The following is a 15865-nucleotide window of genomic DNA, read 5'->3' as shown; positions in this document are numbered from 1 at the left end:
TTTGTCTGCCCGGAGGCCCCTCTGCAGGGACCCCTGTAGGGGCTGGTGAGGCGGCCTGGGCCCAGCCACCCTGTGCTGTCTGGCTGGCTGTCTAGCGCCTCTTGCACGCAGCTCTGGGGCCGCAGGACCAGGCTGGCTTTGCGTTTTAACACAACACTTTATTGAACTTTCAGCAGCAAACGGGCTCAGAACCAAGGGTGCAAGCCTTCCTCTGGGGAGGGAGACCTGCTTCTTTAGGGGAGGGAGACCTGCTTCTTTAGGGGAAGGCTGAAATCACAGGGGGGCGTGGGCGCTCGTGTCCCCCACCTTGGAGCCTGTGCTGACTCCGGGGGGTGGCACATTTCTGAGTTTGGGGCCACCAAGAGGCGGGTGCTGAGGATGGCCGACCTGAGCTGGACCTCTGGGGCTCCCGGGCAGGGTCCCAGCACGTCTGCATGGCCTCGGCCTCTGCCCATTGCTGCCGGGTGACTCGGAGAGCCAGCCTCTGGCGGCACCTGCCTCCTGCTGTGGGGGAGGGGGAGGGGGGGCCCCACCGGCCTGCTCCTGCTGAGCCTTAGCTGGGGTGGCCGGTGGTTCCCAGCGCTGCCCTAGGTCGGAGACGTGGATCTGTGGGGCATGCCCAGGTCCCAGGGGGCCACACACACACAGCTCTGAGAGGGCTCGCCCAGGCTTGGGCCAGAACCCAGCACTGGCCAGGGCCACGGGGGGCTCCGTCCCATCCGTCTTCATTTTGTTCGTGGGGGGGGCTTGTGTCGTCTCTGCCCCCCCCAGGGCCTGGGGCCAGGCCAGTTGAGGTCCCCCCAGCTCAGGGACTTGTGCTCCTGGAGGGGTTGCCGCTGTCCAGGCAGGCCAGTGTGTTGAGGCAGGGCATGGTGCTGGCTGCCCAGAGCCCCAGGGCCCCCACGCTCAGCATCACGCTCTGCTCCAGAGGCCAGGGAGCATCTAGCAGCCCTGTGGATGCAGAGGTCGGACGGTCCCAGGCAGGTGCGGGGCCTCGGGGCTGTGGCTCAGCGCGGCCCTGGCTCTGTCTCGGCTGTGCTGGTCACCCCCGAGAAGGGCATGAGCTGCAGTGGCCACAGAGCAGGAAGGGTGTCCTGGGCCCTACAGCTTCCTCTTTCCTGGGCTGGGGGGACCCCGTCCCGAGAGTCCCAGGGGCATTCCGAGGCCTGGTCTGTGGTGTGCCCACTGGGGTGGCCCAGGCAGGGGCTGAACGGAAAGGGACCCAGTGCTGTGGCTTCGAGCCCACGTCGGGGGGGCCACTTGCCTGCACCCTCCTGGTGCACCGGGAGGTTGGGGAGGGAATTCCATTGCTGAGGGGACAGCTGGGCCAGCAAGGGGTCTTGGGCTGGGGGCAGCCGGGCCAGAACCTGGGCCCTTGGCCCTCCCGGCTGCAGGGGTGCAGCTGAGGGCTCCATGGACATTCCCTCCTGCAGCAGCTCCTCGGCCTTGAGGATGGCCTGGCCAGGAAGGGGTCCCGGCTGCTCATGCTGGGTGGCTGGGCCCGGGGAGGCTGGCCCGTCCACTCTGGGGAGCGTCTCAACACAAGAAGGGAGGCGGGGCTTGGGTGCCGGGGACACTTCCTCCAGGCCCAGGGGCTTCGTGGGGAACTCCTCAGGACCGGCTGCCAAGAGGCAGGCTGCGTCAGCGTCCCCAGCAGGCTGTTTGTCCCCAGCTGGCTGGGGCCCAGCGTGTGCTCGTGGCTCCCTGCATGTCCACCCTGGCCTGCTCCTGACAACAGCCCTCCAGGTGCTGGTGCCCAGCCGCTGCAGTGAGCGCCCGGACGCCCGGCCCTGGCCTGGGTTCCCCAAGGTTGGAGCAGAAGAGGAGAGGGACAGAGATGAGGAGGAAAGCCCCGGGGGCTCTGTCCCCTGTGTCCTGCCCCAGGAGGGTGAATCGGGAGGGGATGGGGCCCTGAGCCCACCTGGAGGGGGCAGGTCGCACTTATCCTTCAGAGCTGGCCATGGAAGATCAAAGGTGTCTGAGCAACACCTCATCCTCCAGGGCCCAGGGCTGGGCCAGGGTGTCCTGCAGAAACTCCTGAAGACCTTCCAGGGGCAGCTTCAGGAGGCGTTCTGGGCAATGGGTGTGAGTCAGACCCAGAGGGACCCTGCCCTGCCACCCCAGGGTGCCTCCCATGGACAGCTGTTGGGGTCCAGCTGTCCCAGGAGCGCCACGGGCTGCCCGTGGCAGGGGGAGGTCCCATGCAGGCTGCTCCTCTCCGGGGTGCCCCGCCCAGCCCCCTGCCGGCCTCCGTCCTCCACTGAGGCCTGCACCTCTCTCGGGTGGTGGGCCAGCCCCCCCTCCTCGGGCACACCTGGGCTCCCTCGGGCTCGCTCACTGCTGTGCATCTTGAGGATGGTATACGCCATGGCTCCCTGTCCAGGATGTAGGCATCCCAGAGCTTCAGAATGAGCAAGAAGGGGGTCTGTGGGGACAGCAGGTGTGGGAGGGGCAGTCTCGGTGGGGCCCACTGGCTGCATCGGATGAGGCCCCCCAGCCCCTCCTGTCGGGTCTCCAAACGACCCCGGGGGGTAAGGGCCTGGCAAGCACGACCCGCAAACCTGGGGGCCACAGATTCTGCCCCACCCTCGGGGGCCACAGGCCCTTAGAGGACTCCAGGCTGGCTGCGGAATGGGGCAAGGGCCTGTCCACTCCCCAGGCTGACCTGACTTTCCCAGGGGGAGCTGAGGTGGGCCTAGCCCGTCCCCCAGAACCACCTCAAGGGGGTCTCGGGTTCTCCAGGATGGGTCTGGGCTTCAAGCCTCAGCCTTCGGGCTTCCGGGTTGGGTCTGGCTGCCCTGGACAGTGAGGCTCAGCTGGGGCCTCCCCGGGGGCCAGGGGCAGGGAGCAGAACAGGGAGCAGGTCAGCTTGGGTGGCCTTACCTGGTCGATGAAACACTGGAGGAACCACTTGGCGGTGTAAATGCCAGTGCACATCTGTTCCTCGTCCTGACGGAAGTGTGGAAGGTGCTCAGGACCCACCCAGCGGCCCCAAACCCCTGGGCCAGGGCCCCATGGAGCCAGGTGGACACACTCGCCAAGGCCCCGCTCAGCCCTGAGGACGCCCCTGGGCCCAGCAGGAGAAGGAACAGGACGGGGCCACTTTGGCAGGGTTCTGCTCGCCCCCCACCCCAGCCCCAGGCCATGGGGACAGGGCCTCTGGGGAGCTTCTACTTGCCAAGTGCTTCTTTAGCTTCGGCAGCTCTTGTGCTTTAATAAGGCTGTGATGGGCCTGGAACCTTAGCAGTTTGGGGAGCCCTGGAATGAAGAAGCCTGAGAAGGCCCCAGGCCCCCTAACCATCAGGGCTTTCTCCTGCACCAGGTGTGGGGGGGTGAGTCCTGGCAGGGGTCTCCTCTCCCATGCCCTGACTGCAGAGTGTGCCCACAGCCCTCCCGAGCCCTGGCTGGCCCTGCTCTTCCCAGGCAGCAGGACTGCCGGCCAGGCCTGGGGGGCAGGGGCAGAGGACCCTCCTCCTCACAGAGACCCCGCTGGGTGGGGGCCCCGGGCTGAGGACCAGGCCCGGCTGACCCGGCAACCCTTTGCTGTGGCGGTGGCACAGGGGCAAGGGGGCCCCAGCCCCGAGGGGCAGGGAGTGCCGCCCACGGGGAGGGTGACGGGGGCGTGCAGGGCCATCTCCTGGGTTGGGATCCAGGCTGGGGCCATGGGAGCAGTAGATGTTGCCACCTGGGCTTCGTCTGGCCGTGGGCTGGAAGGGGGCCTGGGGGGCAGGCCGGCAGCCAGGCAGGAGGCTGCAGGACCCGCGGGAATGCGAGAATGGTCTGCAAATGGTGGGGCCAGTGGCCAGGCTACAGGACCCCGAAGGCCCCCCGGGGAGGCGGTGCCCTCTGCCGGCGGGGAGGCGGGCTGAGTGGGGGTCCTGGCCTGCCCCGCTGCTAGAGCTGCCCTGTGGGGGGCCTGTCCCGAGCTCCAGGTCCCATCCAGGCGCCCTGCCAGCCCCTACCGTGCATGACGTGCCTCTCCGTGGTCATCAGCTGAGCCAGCGCCCAGAATGCAACCTCCTCGCACAGCAACATCAGCAGGACCCCCACGATCTGGCTCATGCCCTGGCAGTAGCCCACCTCCTGCAAGAGCCAACCCTGATGGAACGTGGCCACCTCAACGTGGTGGAGGTCAGGGTAGGGGAACTTCCCTCCCTGCTCAGGTTCTGATTCCCAGTTCGGTCCCTTCAGGATCGAGACCCGAGTTTTAGGGCAACAGCGATGCACGCTAGAGTACCTGGCAGCCCCAGCGCTCGGACTCAGGGGCCGTCCCTCCCCCTGCAGTCAGGTCTGCACCCCAGCCCCGGCCTCAGTCCTAGAGTCGAGAGCCCCTCCCTCGTGCCCCTGGGACAATGGGAGCTGGAGTCCTGGCTACGTGTCCTGGTTGGTCAGCAATCCGCAGGACAAAGGGCACCCGCGGGGCAGCAGGCCTGGCAGCGGGGAGACTCATGGGGTTGTAGACTCACGGGGTTGTTGACAGAATACGCCAAGAGCACATGGAACAGGGCTTGCTGCCTAGGAAAGGGAGAGCAGGGTGGGTTGCTCCTGTCCGAGCGAGGCCGGCCAGGTGCGGAACGCAGCCCCACGGACCTGGGTCTTCAGGGCAGCTCGGGGGCTGACGTGTCTATGGGGTCAGGTCTCCACACAATGACCGGCAGCTAGCTCAGACATACCATGGGATGGAGTTTATTTTCATTCTGCTGTTTGCCGTTTGCCTCCATGAAAGTGCCCGCTGTGGGATGGGCAGCTCCTGGGTTTTCACTGAGCCCCCAGCTCCCCGCTCCAGCCCTGGGGCCACTGCCCCACCCTGAACAGCCCCTTGGTGGCCAGGCGCTCCCCCTGCACTGCTCCCCCAGCCCCTGAGGCTTCTCCTCCCCGTGGTCTGGCTTGTTCCTGGTGCTGTGAATGCAACCATAGGATCTGGCTTTCTTCCCCGAGCCAAACGAAGCCCAGGTGCTCCCATAGCATCCAGCGCGTCCATAGCGCGGTCCTGTGTGTCCCTGAAGCGTATTCCCTGTTTTGGAATCCCAGTGTCTGTTCACCTAAGAGCAGCTTGGGTGCTTCCAGATTGAGTCATTGTGCACAGAACCTTCACGCAGGTTTTACTTGGATAAAAGATTTCGAACCAGTTGGGTCAGTAACGGTGAGCACTTTGGGGCATATGGTGAGGCTCTGCTCAGCTCTCTAAGAAGCCGCCAGCCTGCCGTCCAGCGTGGCTGCATGACCCTGCACCCCAGCTCCCGCTGCCCCCTTGGGCGCCAGCGCTGGGTGCCCCCAGCCTTCCTGACCGGGGTGTGTGGCGGGCGCTGATGTCTCGCGGTGGTACGAAGGCTCAGCTCTGTCCCCAGACACACCCTCCTGGATGAATGCACATTGTGTGTGTGCGTGTGCGTGTGCGTCTTCTTGGCTCAAGTGTATGTTCAGGTCTTGTGTCCACTGTGCGTCGGGTCATGTGTTCCATCACAGAGCGGCTTGTCCTCGGTCGGCAAGGGCCCCGCATTAGATGTGCCATTCCAAGTATCTCTCCCGCTCTGTAGCTTTCCTCCCTGCTCTCTGAATGGTGTCTTTGCAGAGGGCAAGTTTGTGATTGAGATAAACCCCAGCTTGTCCACGATTCCTCTCCTGCCTATTCCTCCCAGCTGACCAGCCTCTTCCTCCGTGTCCACGGCCTGTCCCTTCTCTGGCGTTCTGGTTTTCCAATGCCCAGAATGCGTTACCACCACCCTGTAACGCGGGTAAGGGTTGAACCTGGAATCCCACATGGGAATGTAGCTGCGCCCGAGTGCACAGAAGGAACAGGCTGCTTTCGGCCGAAGTGGAGACTATTCACCGAGAGGCCCTTATAGAAACCTCACGATCCTGTGCCCAGGTGTGCCGCCGGGCAGGGCCCGCCCTCACATCAGGGCCCTTCTGTGTGAGGTCGCGGCGCAGTAGTCATAGGGGGATGGGGGTTTGGGGTGGTGCCTGGGGGCATCAGGCTGCGGAGGCTGGCTCGCCCCGGACCAGGCGTCACAGGTCAGCCGTGACCTGGCCACACTCTGAGGGCCAAGGCCGACGCAGCGGCCACCCAGGTTCCGGCGTACAAGGCACCCCCCTCGGTGGGGGAACGTCGGCGTCTCCTCATGAGACGGGTTGGGGATGGCCCCCTGGAAGGCTCAGTCCACGCCTGCCTGGCAGCTGCCAGCCTTCCCTTCCCGGCCTCCAGGTCAGCCTCCCCAGGGCCCCGGGCTGTGAAGCACAACCGCCAGCCGCCGGCCGCGCAGACAGAGCGCCTTCTCCCGCGGCGATCCGGCTGCACCCCACCTGTCTGGGCGCACACTGCCTTCCCCACCTCCCGCTGGGCCCCCGCATCGTCGGGGTCTCCCCCGCACCTGGCGACTCAACACCAAACCTGGGCTCCTGAGGAGGACAGACCGTCCAGAGACCCCGACGGGGGCCGGGGAGGCGCCAACACCGTCCGCACACTGAGGCGCTGCACTAATTCCTTGCAGGCTGGAGCCGGTGGGGGGGGGCAGCCTCCACCGGGAACCTCCGTTTCTAAGGCGCATACGGAGATGACTATAGACAGTGTCGGCCCGAGGTCTGGGCTTTGCTGGGACACACTTGCTGCTGGGGTCGCGGCTGGTGAGCACAGGACCTGGGCTGCACCGGGGGCGGCATTTGGGGGTTCATCATACCACTGATCTGTACAGTGTCAGCTGTCTACCATCAAATGCAAATACATGCAGGAAAACACCGAGTGGCTGTCCCTTTGACCCGTGTGACCCTCATCGGTCCATGTGTGTCCTCGTCCAGCCGAGGCTGTGCTGCCCGGCCCCCAGCCCCGCAGCGCCCCCACCCATGGCCTCCACCCTCTGTTGCCAGCTCCTCACTAGCAGCTCCACGCCAACCTTGGGGGTTCCGCTCACACAGGGACGCGGCGAGGCCCCGTCGTGGCGCCCTCCCCATCGACACAGACCCGGGGAGGGGGCCACTGGGTCATCCCAAGCACGTTTCCCATGCGGCCGGGTTGTGTTTGCTGCCAACGTCCCCCTCTCCTCAGAGAGCCCGCCCTGCCCACCCAGAAGCCCCCTGGGCCACCCCTGACCCCCAGAGTGTCCCCTGGGGCCCCCAGACCCTGCTTGTCCCGCAGCCTCACCTGACCCCATAGTGGTCCCGGACCATGACATGGTTCCGGAAGGTCCGGTTCACGTCCAGGTCAATTTGCCTGATGTCCTTGGAGAAGAGCTGGGCCTGCTCCTTCATTTTCTGTGGGCAGAACTGGGAAGGAGGAGCCAGCTTCAGGACATGGGAGCCTAACTGTCCCCAGCTGCCCTCCGAAGAGGGAGCGCCGCTAGCCGCCCCATGAGTGTGTCCTGCAGAAACCACCTTCCTCCTTTGTCTCTGAGGCTGGGGCCCCGCACACGGGCCCATCATGCCCGTGATGCCCGCGTCAGGCCTGGAGCTCAGCAGCCCTGGGAGGGGAGGGGACTCTCAATGGTCAGCCTGACGCTCCTCCCCTCCCCCCGCACAGGGGCCCGTCCTCCAGGACTGAGACCAGCCTGGGGCCTGAGCTCGCCTCTCCCCATGCGTTCCCCTAAGCTCCCGCCAAGGCCTCACCCAAGGGCCATGGCTCTGCCGGGTTTGGAAGGGCTTACCTCGTAGACCCCTTGGTTGGTGGACTTCACCTTCTCAATATCAAGCAGGAGGATCCACACCTGACCTCGCACCTGCGGAGGGACCCTTTTATACACCCGACGATGCATCTACAGGACAGAAGGCAACGCTGCTGAGCCAGGCCCGGGACGGCTCTGTGATCCCCAGGAGCACGAGGCCTCGAGAAGTTTCTGGTCTTAGTTCCATGGCGTCTCCAGAGAGGCTGGGTCTCCCACAAGGAGGAGGGGACAGTGGCCCTGACCTGCCGGCCCCTCTGGTGCCCTCCTTGGGCCTGGGGAGGCTTGGGCTCGGGCAGCAGACTCTCCCCAGGCAGGGGGACTCTCGTGGGGTCTGGGGTTGGGGGGAGGCTGAGGGCTGTACGCACCCCCCCCCCCCCGTTGGGACACAGTGCCGTCTGCGGGCACGCAGCGCCGCACCTTCTCGCTGACCAGTGGTGCTCCCAGTTCCTCAGCATCTTCACCCACTTGTCGGCTCTCCGGGTCTCCTGGTGAAGTTGCTGGAACAAGACAAGAGGGCAGCAGATGAGCCGCCCGCTGTGTAGACTGGCGCCCGGGCAGCGTCCAGGGGCCTTTATGTGAACAGACTCAGAGAGCCCGAGGGGTACAGGGCCGCTCCCGCTAACCGCGGCTCCGGGGCTCAGGCTTGGCCCCGGCAGCGCATCGGGTGCTGGGATGGGGGATTTGGTGAAACAGCCCTTGGGACTGCTTTGGGGACCGGGTCTGCTGTCCCCTGGCCCCATGCCCACCCAGCACGTCCTGCCCGAGCCCCAGGACAGGCTTGTACCTTTGCCTCGTGGGGGCTGGGGCCGGGCATCTCCTCCCTGGAAGGCAAGAGAAGCAGAGCCTGAGGACTGGGCCCCCGGCCCCACAGCCCCAAGGCTCAGGCCAGAAGCCCCAGGAGGGGTGGGCTGACCCCAGGGAGGGCAGGGGCTGCCCTCTCACAGCGGGGCAGCGTCCTGCCTGGGGCTGTGAGAAGGGTTGTTGCCGGCAGGTGGGCCGGGCGGGGGCATCTGAGCAGCCCCCATGAGGTGACTGCCCCCATCCTGGGATGGGCCAGCCCAAGACCTGTCAGGGCAGCCAGGTGCCCCCTGGGCCCGTCTGACTGAGGACCCCATGCCTTCACAGGGCCTGACTGCTCAGCGTCCAGCCTGCCTCTCCCTCACCTTGGCCATCACCCCTGCTGTCCCCTGACGCCACCCCTCTTGTCGGTCACTTCTGTCCTTCTGGCCCATGTCTACCCCTTGTCTCGTCAGAGCCCTGAGCATGGCCCACCCCTGACCCCTCCAGATGGCCAGGGAGGGACCCCTCCTGGGCGGGGAGGGAGTGAGGCCCCGGGAGCAACCCGGTGGCCACGCATGGATTCCCCAGCCATGGCGAGGTCTCGTGGCAACCATCGGCCCAGCGGCCTCCTTCCCTGGTCCCAAGGCCACTGTGCTGTCCCCCCTCCCTCGTTCCCACCCCTGGGCAGCATCTTCCTCCTCTTCCCTCCTCCTGCCCAGGCTGATCGGCCCCTCCCTCTGCCTCCCACCCTCCCTCCCTGACCTGGCCTTGTCCCGGGCATCTTCCTGCCGTCCTGCAGAAGCCTTCAGGAGCTGTGGCGGCCCTGGCCTGGTGGTGTCACCCAGGAGCACCCCTCCACCCTCGCCCCAGACCAGACTGCCCTCCTGCAGAAAGGACACCAGTGTCCCAGAGCCCCTCATTCTCTGGAGCCCCTGCTGAACTGACTGGACCCGCCGTCTGAATGCAGGAGGCAGACACCGGGCCTCCCCGAAGCAGGCGTGGAGGCCACTCCTCCAAGGCCCAGCTCCATTCCTGCCCGCTTCCTGGGTTTGCCTCCTGGGTCTCTCAGCTCCAGCCCAGGCCAGACTCTGGCCCTCAGAGGGCTCCAGGGGTCAAGGCCCTGAGCTGGGGAGATGGGTCCTGCCTCCAGAGAGGCGTTCCTGCAAATGCAATCCCCCCTTGAGATGGAGGAAAGAGGGTCCCGGTGACTCACTGCAGAAAGCCATGATGGTCCGTGAGCCTGCACAGCGAGAGCTCAGCATCTTCCCATGGGTCCCATGGAGACCCTGCTGGGCGTGCCTGAAACAGAGGGGGCCCATGGTGGGGGTCCTCTGAGAGCCAGGGGCATGGGGGAAAGGAGGGAGCAGAACGGCTCCTCTGTCCCCTGCAACCTCAGGGAGCCCAGAATCCGCTGAAAATGGCCCAGCAGGAGAGGCAGGACCTGTCTGCCCCACGGGAGCAGCCTGACAGCCCCACCTGCTTCTCCCAGCGATGATCCCCGCCACCCCCACCGGCTTGCCCTGCTCCTATGGGCAACAATACCCACCTGGGTCTCCTCTGCTGGACTCTGGCTCTGATCCCCGCCTGGGACATAACTGCTCTTGCTGCTGAGGATTCCCTTTGGGCCAGAGCCGCTCCTGCCTGCCGATGAGCCCCGCCTGGGCCTCCGGTGCACCTGCTGCCGATGAGCCCCACCTGGGTCTCATTGGCTACTGATGACTAGGATTCCCGCCTGGGCCTCATCGGCTACTGATGACTGGGATCCCCGATGGACCCTCGCCTGCTACTGATGCCTCCCTCCCCCAGGTCTCACTTGTTCCTGACGACTCTGGGCCTTGTCTGGGCTGGATGGGCCCATCCTTGGCTCTGGGCCCCACCTGGGCCTCCCTTGTGCCTGCGGTGGGTGCTCCTAGTGTCGATGGTCCCTCGCTGGGCCTCACCTGAGTGTAATTGGCTATGATGTTGGCCCGTTCCAAGGCCAGCAGGGTCTCTAGGTCCTCTTTCATGGTGCTGCAAACCAAAAACATCCAAATAGGACCCTGCATGAAAATCTCCAGAGAATAAAGGGGTCTGCTCCCTGGGGGCCGATCACCAGTCTGTCTGAGCCAAGAGTGGAGGAAACCCTCTAGCTCTGAGCGGGGACACTTGTTGAGCTGGCGGATCCCACGTGGGCTCCCACTCTGTGGCACTCCCACCCCCAGACTCCCTTCCCAGCCACTGTCCCCGGACACACTTCACGCCGAGATGACAGGGTCTCTGCACCCCGCTACCAGGAGCACACGGGGGGTCCGGAAGCTCCGGGAAACTGCTGACCTGATGCTTGGTGTGGGGTCCCCCAGCCCGGGGCCGGCAGCGCGCGGCTGGCTGGAACGGCCAGCCAGTGAGTGTTCCTGCGGGCTTGCGGGGCTCAGAGGTGTCTGTGAGATCCCCCAAACACAGGTGACAATAGGCAAAAAGCAGTGAGCTGGACATTATCCTCATGAACAACTTTGCCAGCAAGAGTGAGAACAAACTCCCTCCCTGGATGGCAGGATGGCGAATGGCTGAGGAGGGGTGTAGGGGAGAGCAGGAGGGGCTTCGTAGTCCCTGTTGGGGAGGGGCCTGGGGCTCCTGGCCCAGGAGGCCAGGACCCGGGCAGCAGGGGGGGCAGCCCTCCCCCCACGGAGCTGTGGAAGGGCTGCACGTGCCGGCTCACGGTCAGCGCCCGGGGGTCCGGTGTCCTCAGCCACTGCCCGGGAGGCCATGCCGCCCCTCCGGAGCCCGAGCCCCCACAGAGGCCCGAAGGGAGCGGGGAGCAGCGCACACTCACCTGTGACCTGTCGCTGTGGGAGCCGTACCTCCTGCCTACACGGGGGTCGTGGGGCGAGCGGGTCCGTGTGAGTGAGTATGAGCCAGAGCCAGAGAGCGCGAGCACATCCAACTGCCTGTGGACACAGAGCCGAGGGCGTGCCAGGCAGTGGCGGAACCCCGGGGTGCCACCGTTCCGTCCAGTGGGGTCCCATGTCGTCAGTGCACGTCGGCGGGGTCCGTCAGCACCGAGCCCTTCCCCTTGAAGGTCACGCTCCTGGGGAGGGTCCTGGCACCCCGCACAGTGGGAAGGGGAGGCTTGGCTCCCTCCCACCCTCCTTAGCTCCCATGCTCAGGTCCTCCCGGCACCCCGCCCTTCTAGGCAGACTGTGCGTCACAGATGTCCTCCCACCCCAAGGGTTCACAGCATGCGTTGTCCACGTCAGAACATTTGAGGGGCTCCTGGGTGGCTGAGTCAGTTCAATGTCCGAGTCTTGATTTCAGCTCAGGTCAGATCTCGGGTTCGTGGGAACAAGCCCTGTGACGGGCTTGGGCTTGGTGAGGAGTCTGCTTCAGATTCTCCCTCTGCCCCTCCCCCCTGCTCACACCTGCGAGTGTGCACACTCTCTCTCATAAATAAATCAATCTTTTAAGAAATTAACATTTAAGAACATTTGACAAATCTATCATCTCAGCAGAGGTGCCTTCATATTTGTAATGGCTGTATAAATGCCTTTCACGGATCCACCGTGATTTCTGTCAGAAACCTCTATTTAATATTTATTGTAGTCGACACACAATGTTGCATTAGTTTCAGGACTACAACTTAGTGGTTCAGCAATTTGTACATTACTCAGTGCTCCTCACGAGAAGTGTACTCACCATCTGTCCCCATTAAAAGTTATTACAATAGTATTGACTCCATTCACTATGCTGTACTTTTTAAGTTTCTCTTTTTTTAAAGATTTTATTTATTTGAGAGAGAGAGACATAGTGAGAGAGGGAACACAAGCAGGGGGAGTGGGAGAGGGAGAAGCAGGCTTCCTGCCGAGCAGGGAGCCCGATGTGGGGCTCGATCCCAGGACCCTGGGACCATGACCTGAGCCGAAGGTGGACGCTTAACCGACTGAGCACTCAGGTGCCCATGTACTTTTTAAATTTCTGTGACTTTATTTTATAACTGGAAGTTTATAGTTCTTAATATTCTTCATCTATTTTGCCCATCTCCCACCCACTTCCTCTCTGGCAAATCAACCAATGTGATCCATCACATTAACAAAGGACAAAAACCATATGATCATCTCAATAGTTACAGAAAAAGCATTTGACAAAATACAACATAAAAAGCATAGTGGGTTTTGAGGAAATGTACATCAACAGAATAAAGCCCATGTATGAAAGCCCACAGTTGATCTCATACTCAGTGATGAAGGCCTGAAACCGTTTCCCCTAAGACCACGAACAAAACAAGGAAGTCCCCTCTCAGTCCTGGAAGTCCGAGCTGCAGTAATCAGACAAGAAAAAGAAAAGACATCCACAGCAAAGGAAACAGTTGACAAAACCAAAAGACAACCAACACAATGGGAGAAGATATTAGCAAATGCCTTATCAGATAAAGGGCTAGTATCAAACATCTATAAAAATCGTATCAAACTCGGGGTGCCTGGGTGGCTCAGTCGTTAAGCGTCTGCCTTCGGCTCGGGTCATGATCCCGGGGTCCTGAGATCGAGCCCTGCATCGGGCTCCCTGCCTTCTCCCTCTCCCACTCCCCCTGCTTGCGTTCCCTCTCGCTGTGTCTCTCTCTGTCAAATAAATAAAATCTTAAAAAAAAAAAAATCAAACTTAACACCCAAACAACAAATACTCCAGTCAAGAAATGAGCAGAAGACATGAACAGACATTTCTCCAAAGAAGACATCCAAATGGCCAACAGACACAGGAAAAATGCTCAACATCACTCGGCATCAGGGAAATACAAATGAAAACCACAATGAGATACCACCTCACACTGGTCAGAATGGCTAATTAACCACTCAGGAAACAACAGATGTTGGTGAGGATGCGGAGAAAGGGGAACCTCCTACACTGTTGGTGGGAATGCAAGCTGGTGCAGCCACTCTGGAAAACAGTATGGAGGTTCCTCAAAAGGTTAAAAATAGAGCTACCACATGACCCAGGAATTACACTACTGGGTATTTACCCCAAAGATACAAATCTAGTGATCTGAAGGGGCACCTGCACCCCAATGTTTATAGCAGCAATATCCACAATAGCCAAACTATGGAAAGAGCCTAGATGTCCATTAACAGATGAAGGGATAAAGAAGATGCGGTATATATATACAATAGAACATTATGCAGCCATCGAAAAAATGAAATCTTGCCATTTGCAATGACGTGGATGGAATGAGAGGGTATTATGCTAAACGAAATAAGTCAATCAGAGAAAGACAATTATCATATGATCTCACTGATGTGAGGAATCTAAGAAACAAAACAGAGGATCATAGGGGAAGAGAGGGAAAAAATAAAACAAGATGAAATCAGAGAGGGAGACAAACCAAAAGAGATTCTTAATCTCAGGAAACAAACTGAGGGTTGCTGGAGTGGAGGGGGGTGGGAGGCATGGGGTGGCATGGGGTGGCTGGGTGATGGACATTGGGGAGGGTATGTGTTGTGGTGAGCGCTGTGTGTTGTGTAAGACTGATGAATCACATACATTATATGTTAATTAATTGCATTTAAATAAAAAATGTCTCAACAGAGATGCAGATAATGCCATTATCAGATAAGGATTTTAAAATAACTGTAGTTAATGTTCTTAATTAAGTACACTGTCAAAAGACAAGATTAACTAATTCGGTTAGGGGGAGACGTGGAATCAAAAACAAACAAATGGAAATTCCAAAAGTGAAAAATAGAATAACTAAACTTAAGGATTCAGTGGATGTGGTTGACAACAGATTCGATACAGATAAAGAGAGAATTGGTGAACTAGAAGGCTAGTCAAAAGAAATTACCTAGACTGAAACAGAAAGTCAAAAAGATATAAAGTCTAGTAAAGAGTATAAGAGACATGTGGGATAGAGTGGAAAGGTTGAGCATATATTTAATTGGATTCCTAAATGAAGATCAGAAAGAGAAGGGGGCGGGGTGTCTGGGTGGCTCAGTCAGTTAAGCTCCTGCCTTCTGCTCAGGTCATAATCCCAGGGTCCTGGGATCGAGCCCCGCATCGGGCTTTCTGCTCAGCAGGGAGTCTGCTTCTCCCTCTTCTTCTTCCCCTCCCCCTGTTCACACTCTCTTGCTTGCTCACTCTCTCTCAAATAAATAAATAAAATCTTAAAAAAAAAAAAAAAAGAAAGAGAAAGGGGCATCCAAAATATCTGAAGAAATAAGAGAGCTGAGAATATCCTCAAACTGATGAAAGATATCAAGCTACATATTCTAGAAGCACTATGAGCATCAAGAAGGATAAATACAAGGAAAAACACATTGAGGCACATATAGTAAAAGTGCTAACGGAAAATAAAGAGGAATTCTTTCAAGCACCCAGGAAGACATGCTGTCTTCAGAGCATGACAATAAGACTGACAGAAAGTATAAAAGCCAGAAGACAATGGAGTTGTCTTCATTTTCAGACTACTGACAGAAATAACTGTCAACCTATAATTCTTTTTTATTTTTCTTTTATTTTTTTAAAAGATTTTATTTTATTTGTTTGACAGAGAGAAGGTGAGAGAGGGAACACAAGCAGGGGGAGTGGGAGAGGGAGAAGCAGGCCTCCCGCCGAGCAGGGAGCCCAATGTGGGGCTCGATCCCAGGACCCTGGGATCATGACCTGAGCCAAAGGCAGATGCTTAACGACTGAGCCACCCAGGTGGCTCTTTTAAAAGATTTTATTTATTTATTTGACAGAGAGAGAGATAGCAAGAGCAGGAACACAAGCAGGGGGAGTGGGAGATGCCCAGTGACTGAGCCATCCAGGTGCCCCCCAACCTATAATTCTATACCCACTAAAGAATATCCTTCAAAAATAGAGGAACACAAAGAAATTTTCAGAAAAGCAAAAACTGGCAGTATTTATCACCAGTAAACTCATGCCAAATGAAACAGTAGAGGGGTTCCTCAGGCAGAAAAAAAAAAAAAGTAACCCCAGATGGAAGTAGGAAGATATCAGGATTGAAGAGCAACAAAATTCTAAATGAATACTGACTACATAAATTAATAATAATTTATAAATATTTACTTATTATCATTTATTATTAATTAATGATTATTATTCACAAAGGTCCTTGTACTGTCCAGGTGTGGCTAAAGTATAAACTTATATTAAGCTTTAATACGTCAAAGACACATGTATAATCTCTAGAGTAACTACTAAAATAATACTAAAAGAATGCAAAACTACCAAACCAGAGAAAATAATAAAATAAAAATCCAGAAGATGGCAAAAGGAAAAAAAAAAGAGAAAAACAGAAACAGAATAGGCAGAAAAAATAAAGAGCCCAAAATATATCAATGATTAAATTAAATGTAAACAGTCTAAATTTTCCAATGAAAAGAGAGATTGTCAGACTAGGGAAAAAAACCAATGTCAACTACATTCTACTTATAAGAGAACACCTTAAATAAAAGAATCTAGGA

At 59.0% G+C, this 15865-nt stretch overlaps 1 protein-coding gene across 1 annotated transcript in view; it reads right to left on the bottom strand.

The window, feature by feature from the left end:
• Nucleotides 1-146: 146 nt before the first annotated feature.
• LOC123857911 (uncharacterized) overlaps nucleotides 147-15865 on the bottom strand; it is a 21510-nt gene continuing 5791 nt past the window's right edge. Inside the window, exons 2-15 of the mRNA XM_064575914.1 lie at nucleotides 11245-11359; nucleotides 10749-10852; nucleotides 10249-10445; nucleotides 9982-10110; nucleotides 9649-9734; nucleotides 8073-8152; nucleotides 7638-7745; nucleotides 7139-7260; nucleotides 4467-4515; nucleotides 3963-4083; nucleotides 3179-3273; nucleotides 2884-2949; nucleotides 2315-2425; nucleotides 147-2072 (exon numbers count right to left, since the gene is read on the bottom strand). Of these exons, the coding sequence (XP_064431984.1) occupies nucleotides 2061-2072; nucleotides 2315-2425; nucleotides 2884-2949; nucleotides 3179-3273; nucleotides 3963-4083; nucleotides 4467-4515; nucleotides 7139-7260; nucleotides 7638-7745; nucleotides 8073-8152; nucleotides 9649-9734; nucleotides 9982-10110; nucleotides 10249-10445; nucleotides 10749-10852; nucleotides 11245-11359 (1395 nt within the window). The 3' untranslated portion in view covers nucleotides 147-2060. The remainder of the gene's footprint in view (nucleotides 2073-2314; nucleotides 2426-2883; nucleotides 2950-3178; nucleotides 3274-3962; nucleotides 4084-4466; nucleotides 4516-7138; nucleotides 7261-7637; nucleotides 7746-8072; nucleotides 8153-9648; nucleotides 9735-9981; nucleotides 10111-10248; nucleotides 10446-10748; nucleotides 10853-11244; nucleotides 11360-15865) is intronic.

Source organism: Mirounga angustirostris, unplaced genomic scaffold (assembly GCF_029215605.1).
Source record: "Mirounga angustirostris isolate CCGP_5_RB_7025 unplaced genomic scaffold, mMirAng1.0.hap1 SCAF_13, whole genome shotgun sequence".
NCBI classification, from domain to species: Eukaryota; Metazoa; Chordata; class Mammalia; order Carnivora; family Phocidae; genus Mirounga; species Mirounga angustirostris.
The sequence above is the reverse complement of the archived record's forward strand: the minus strand, read 5'-3'. Positions and strand labels throughout refer to the sequence as shown.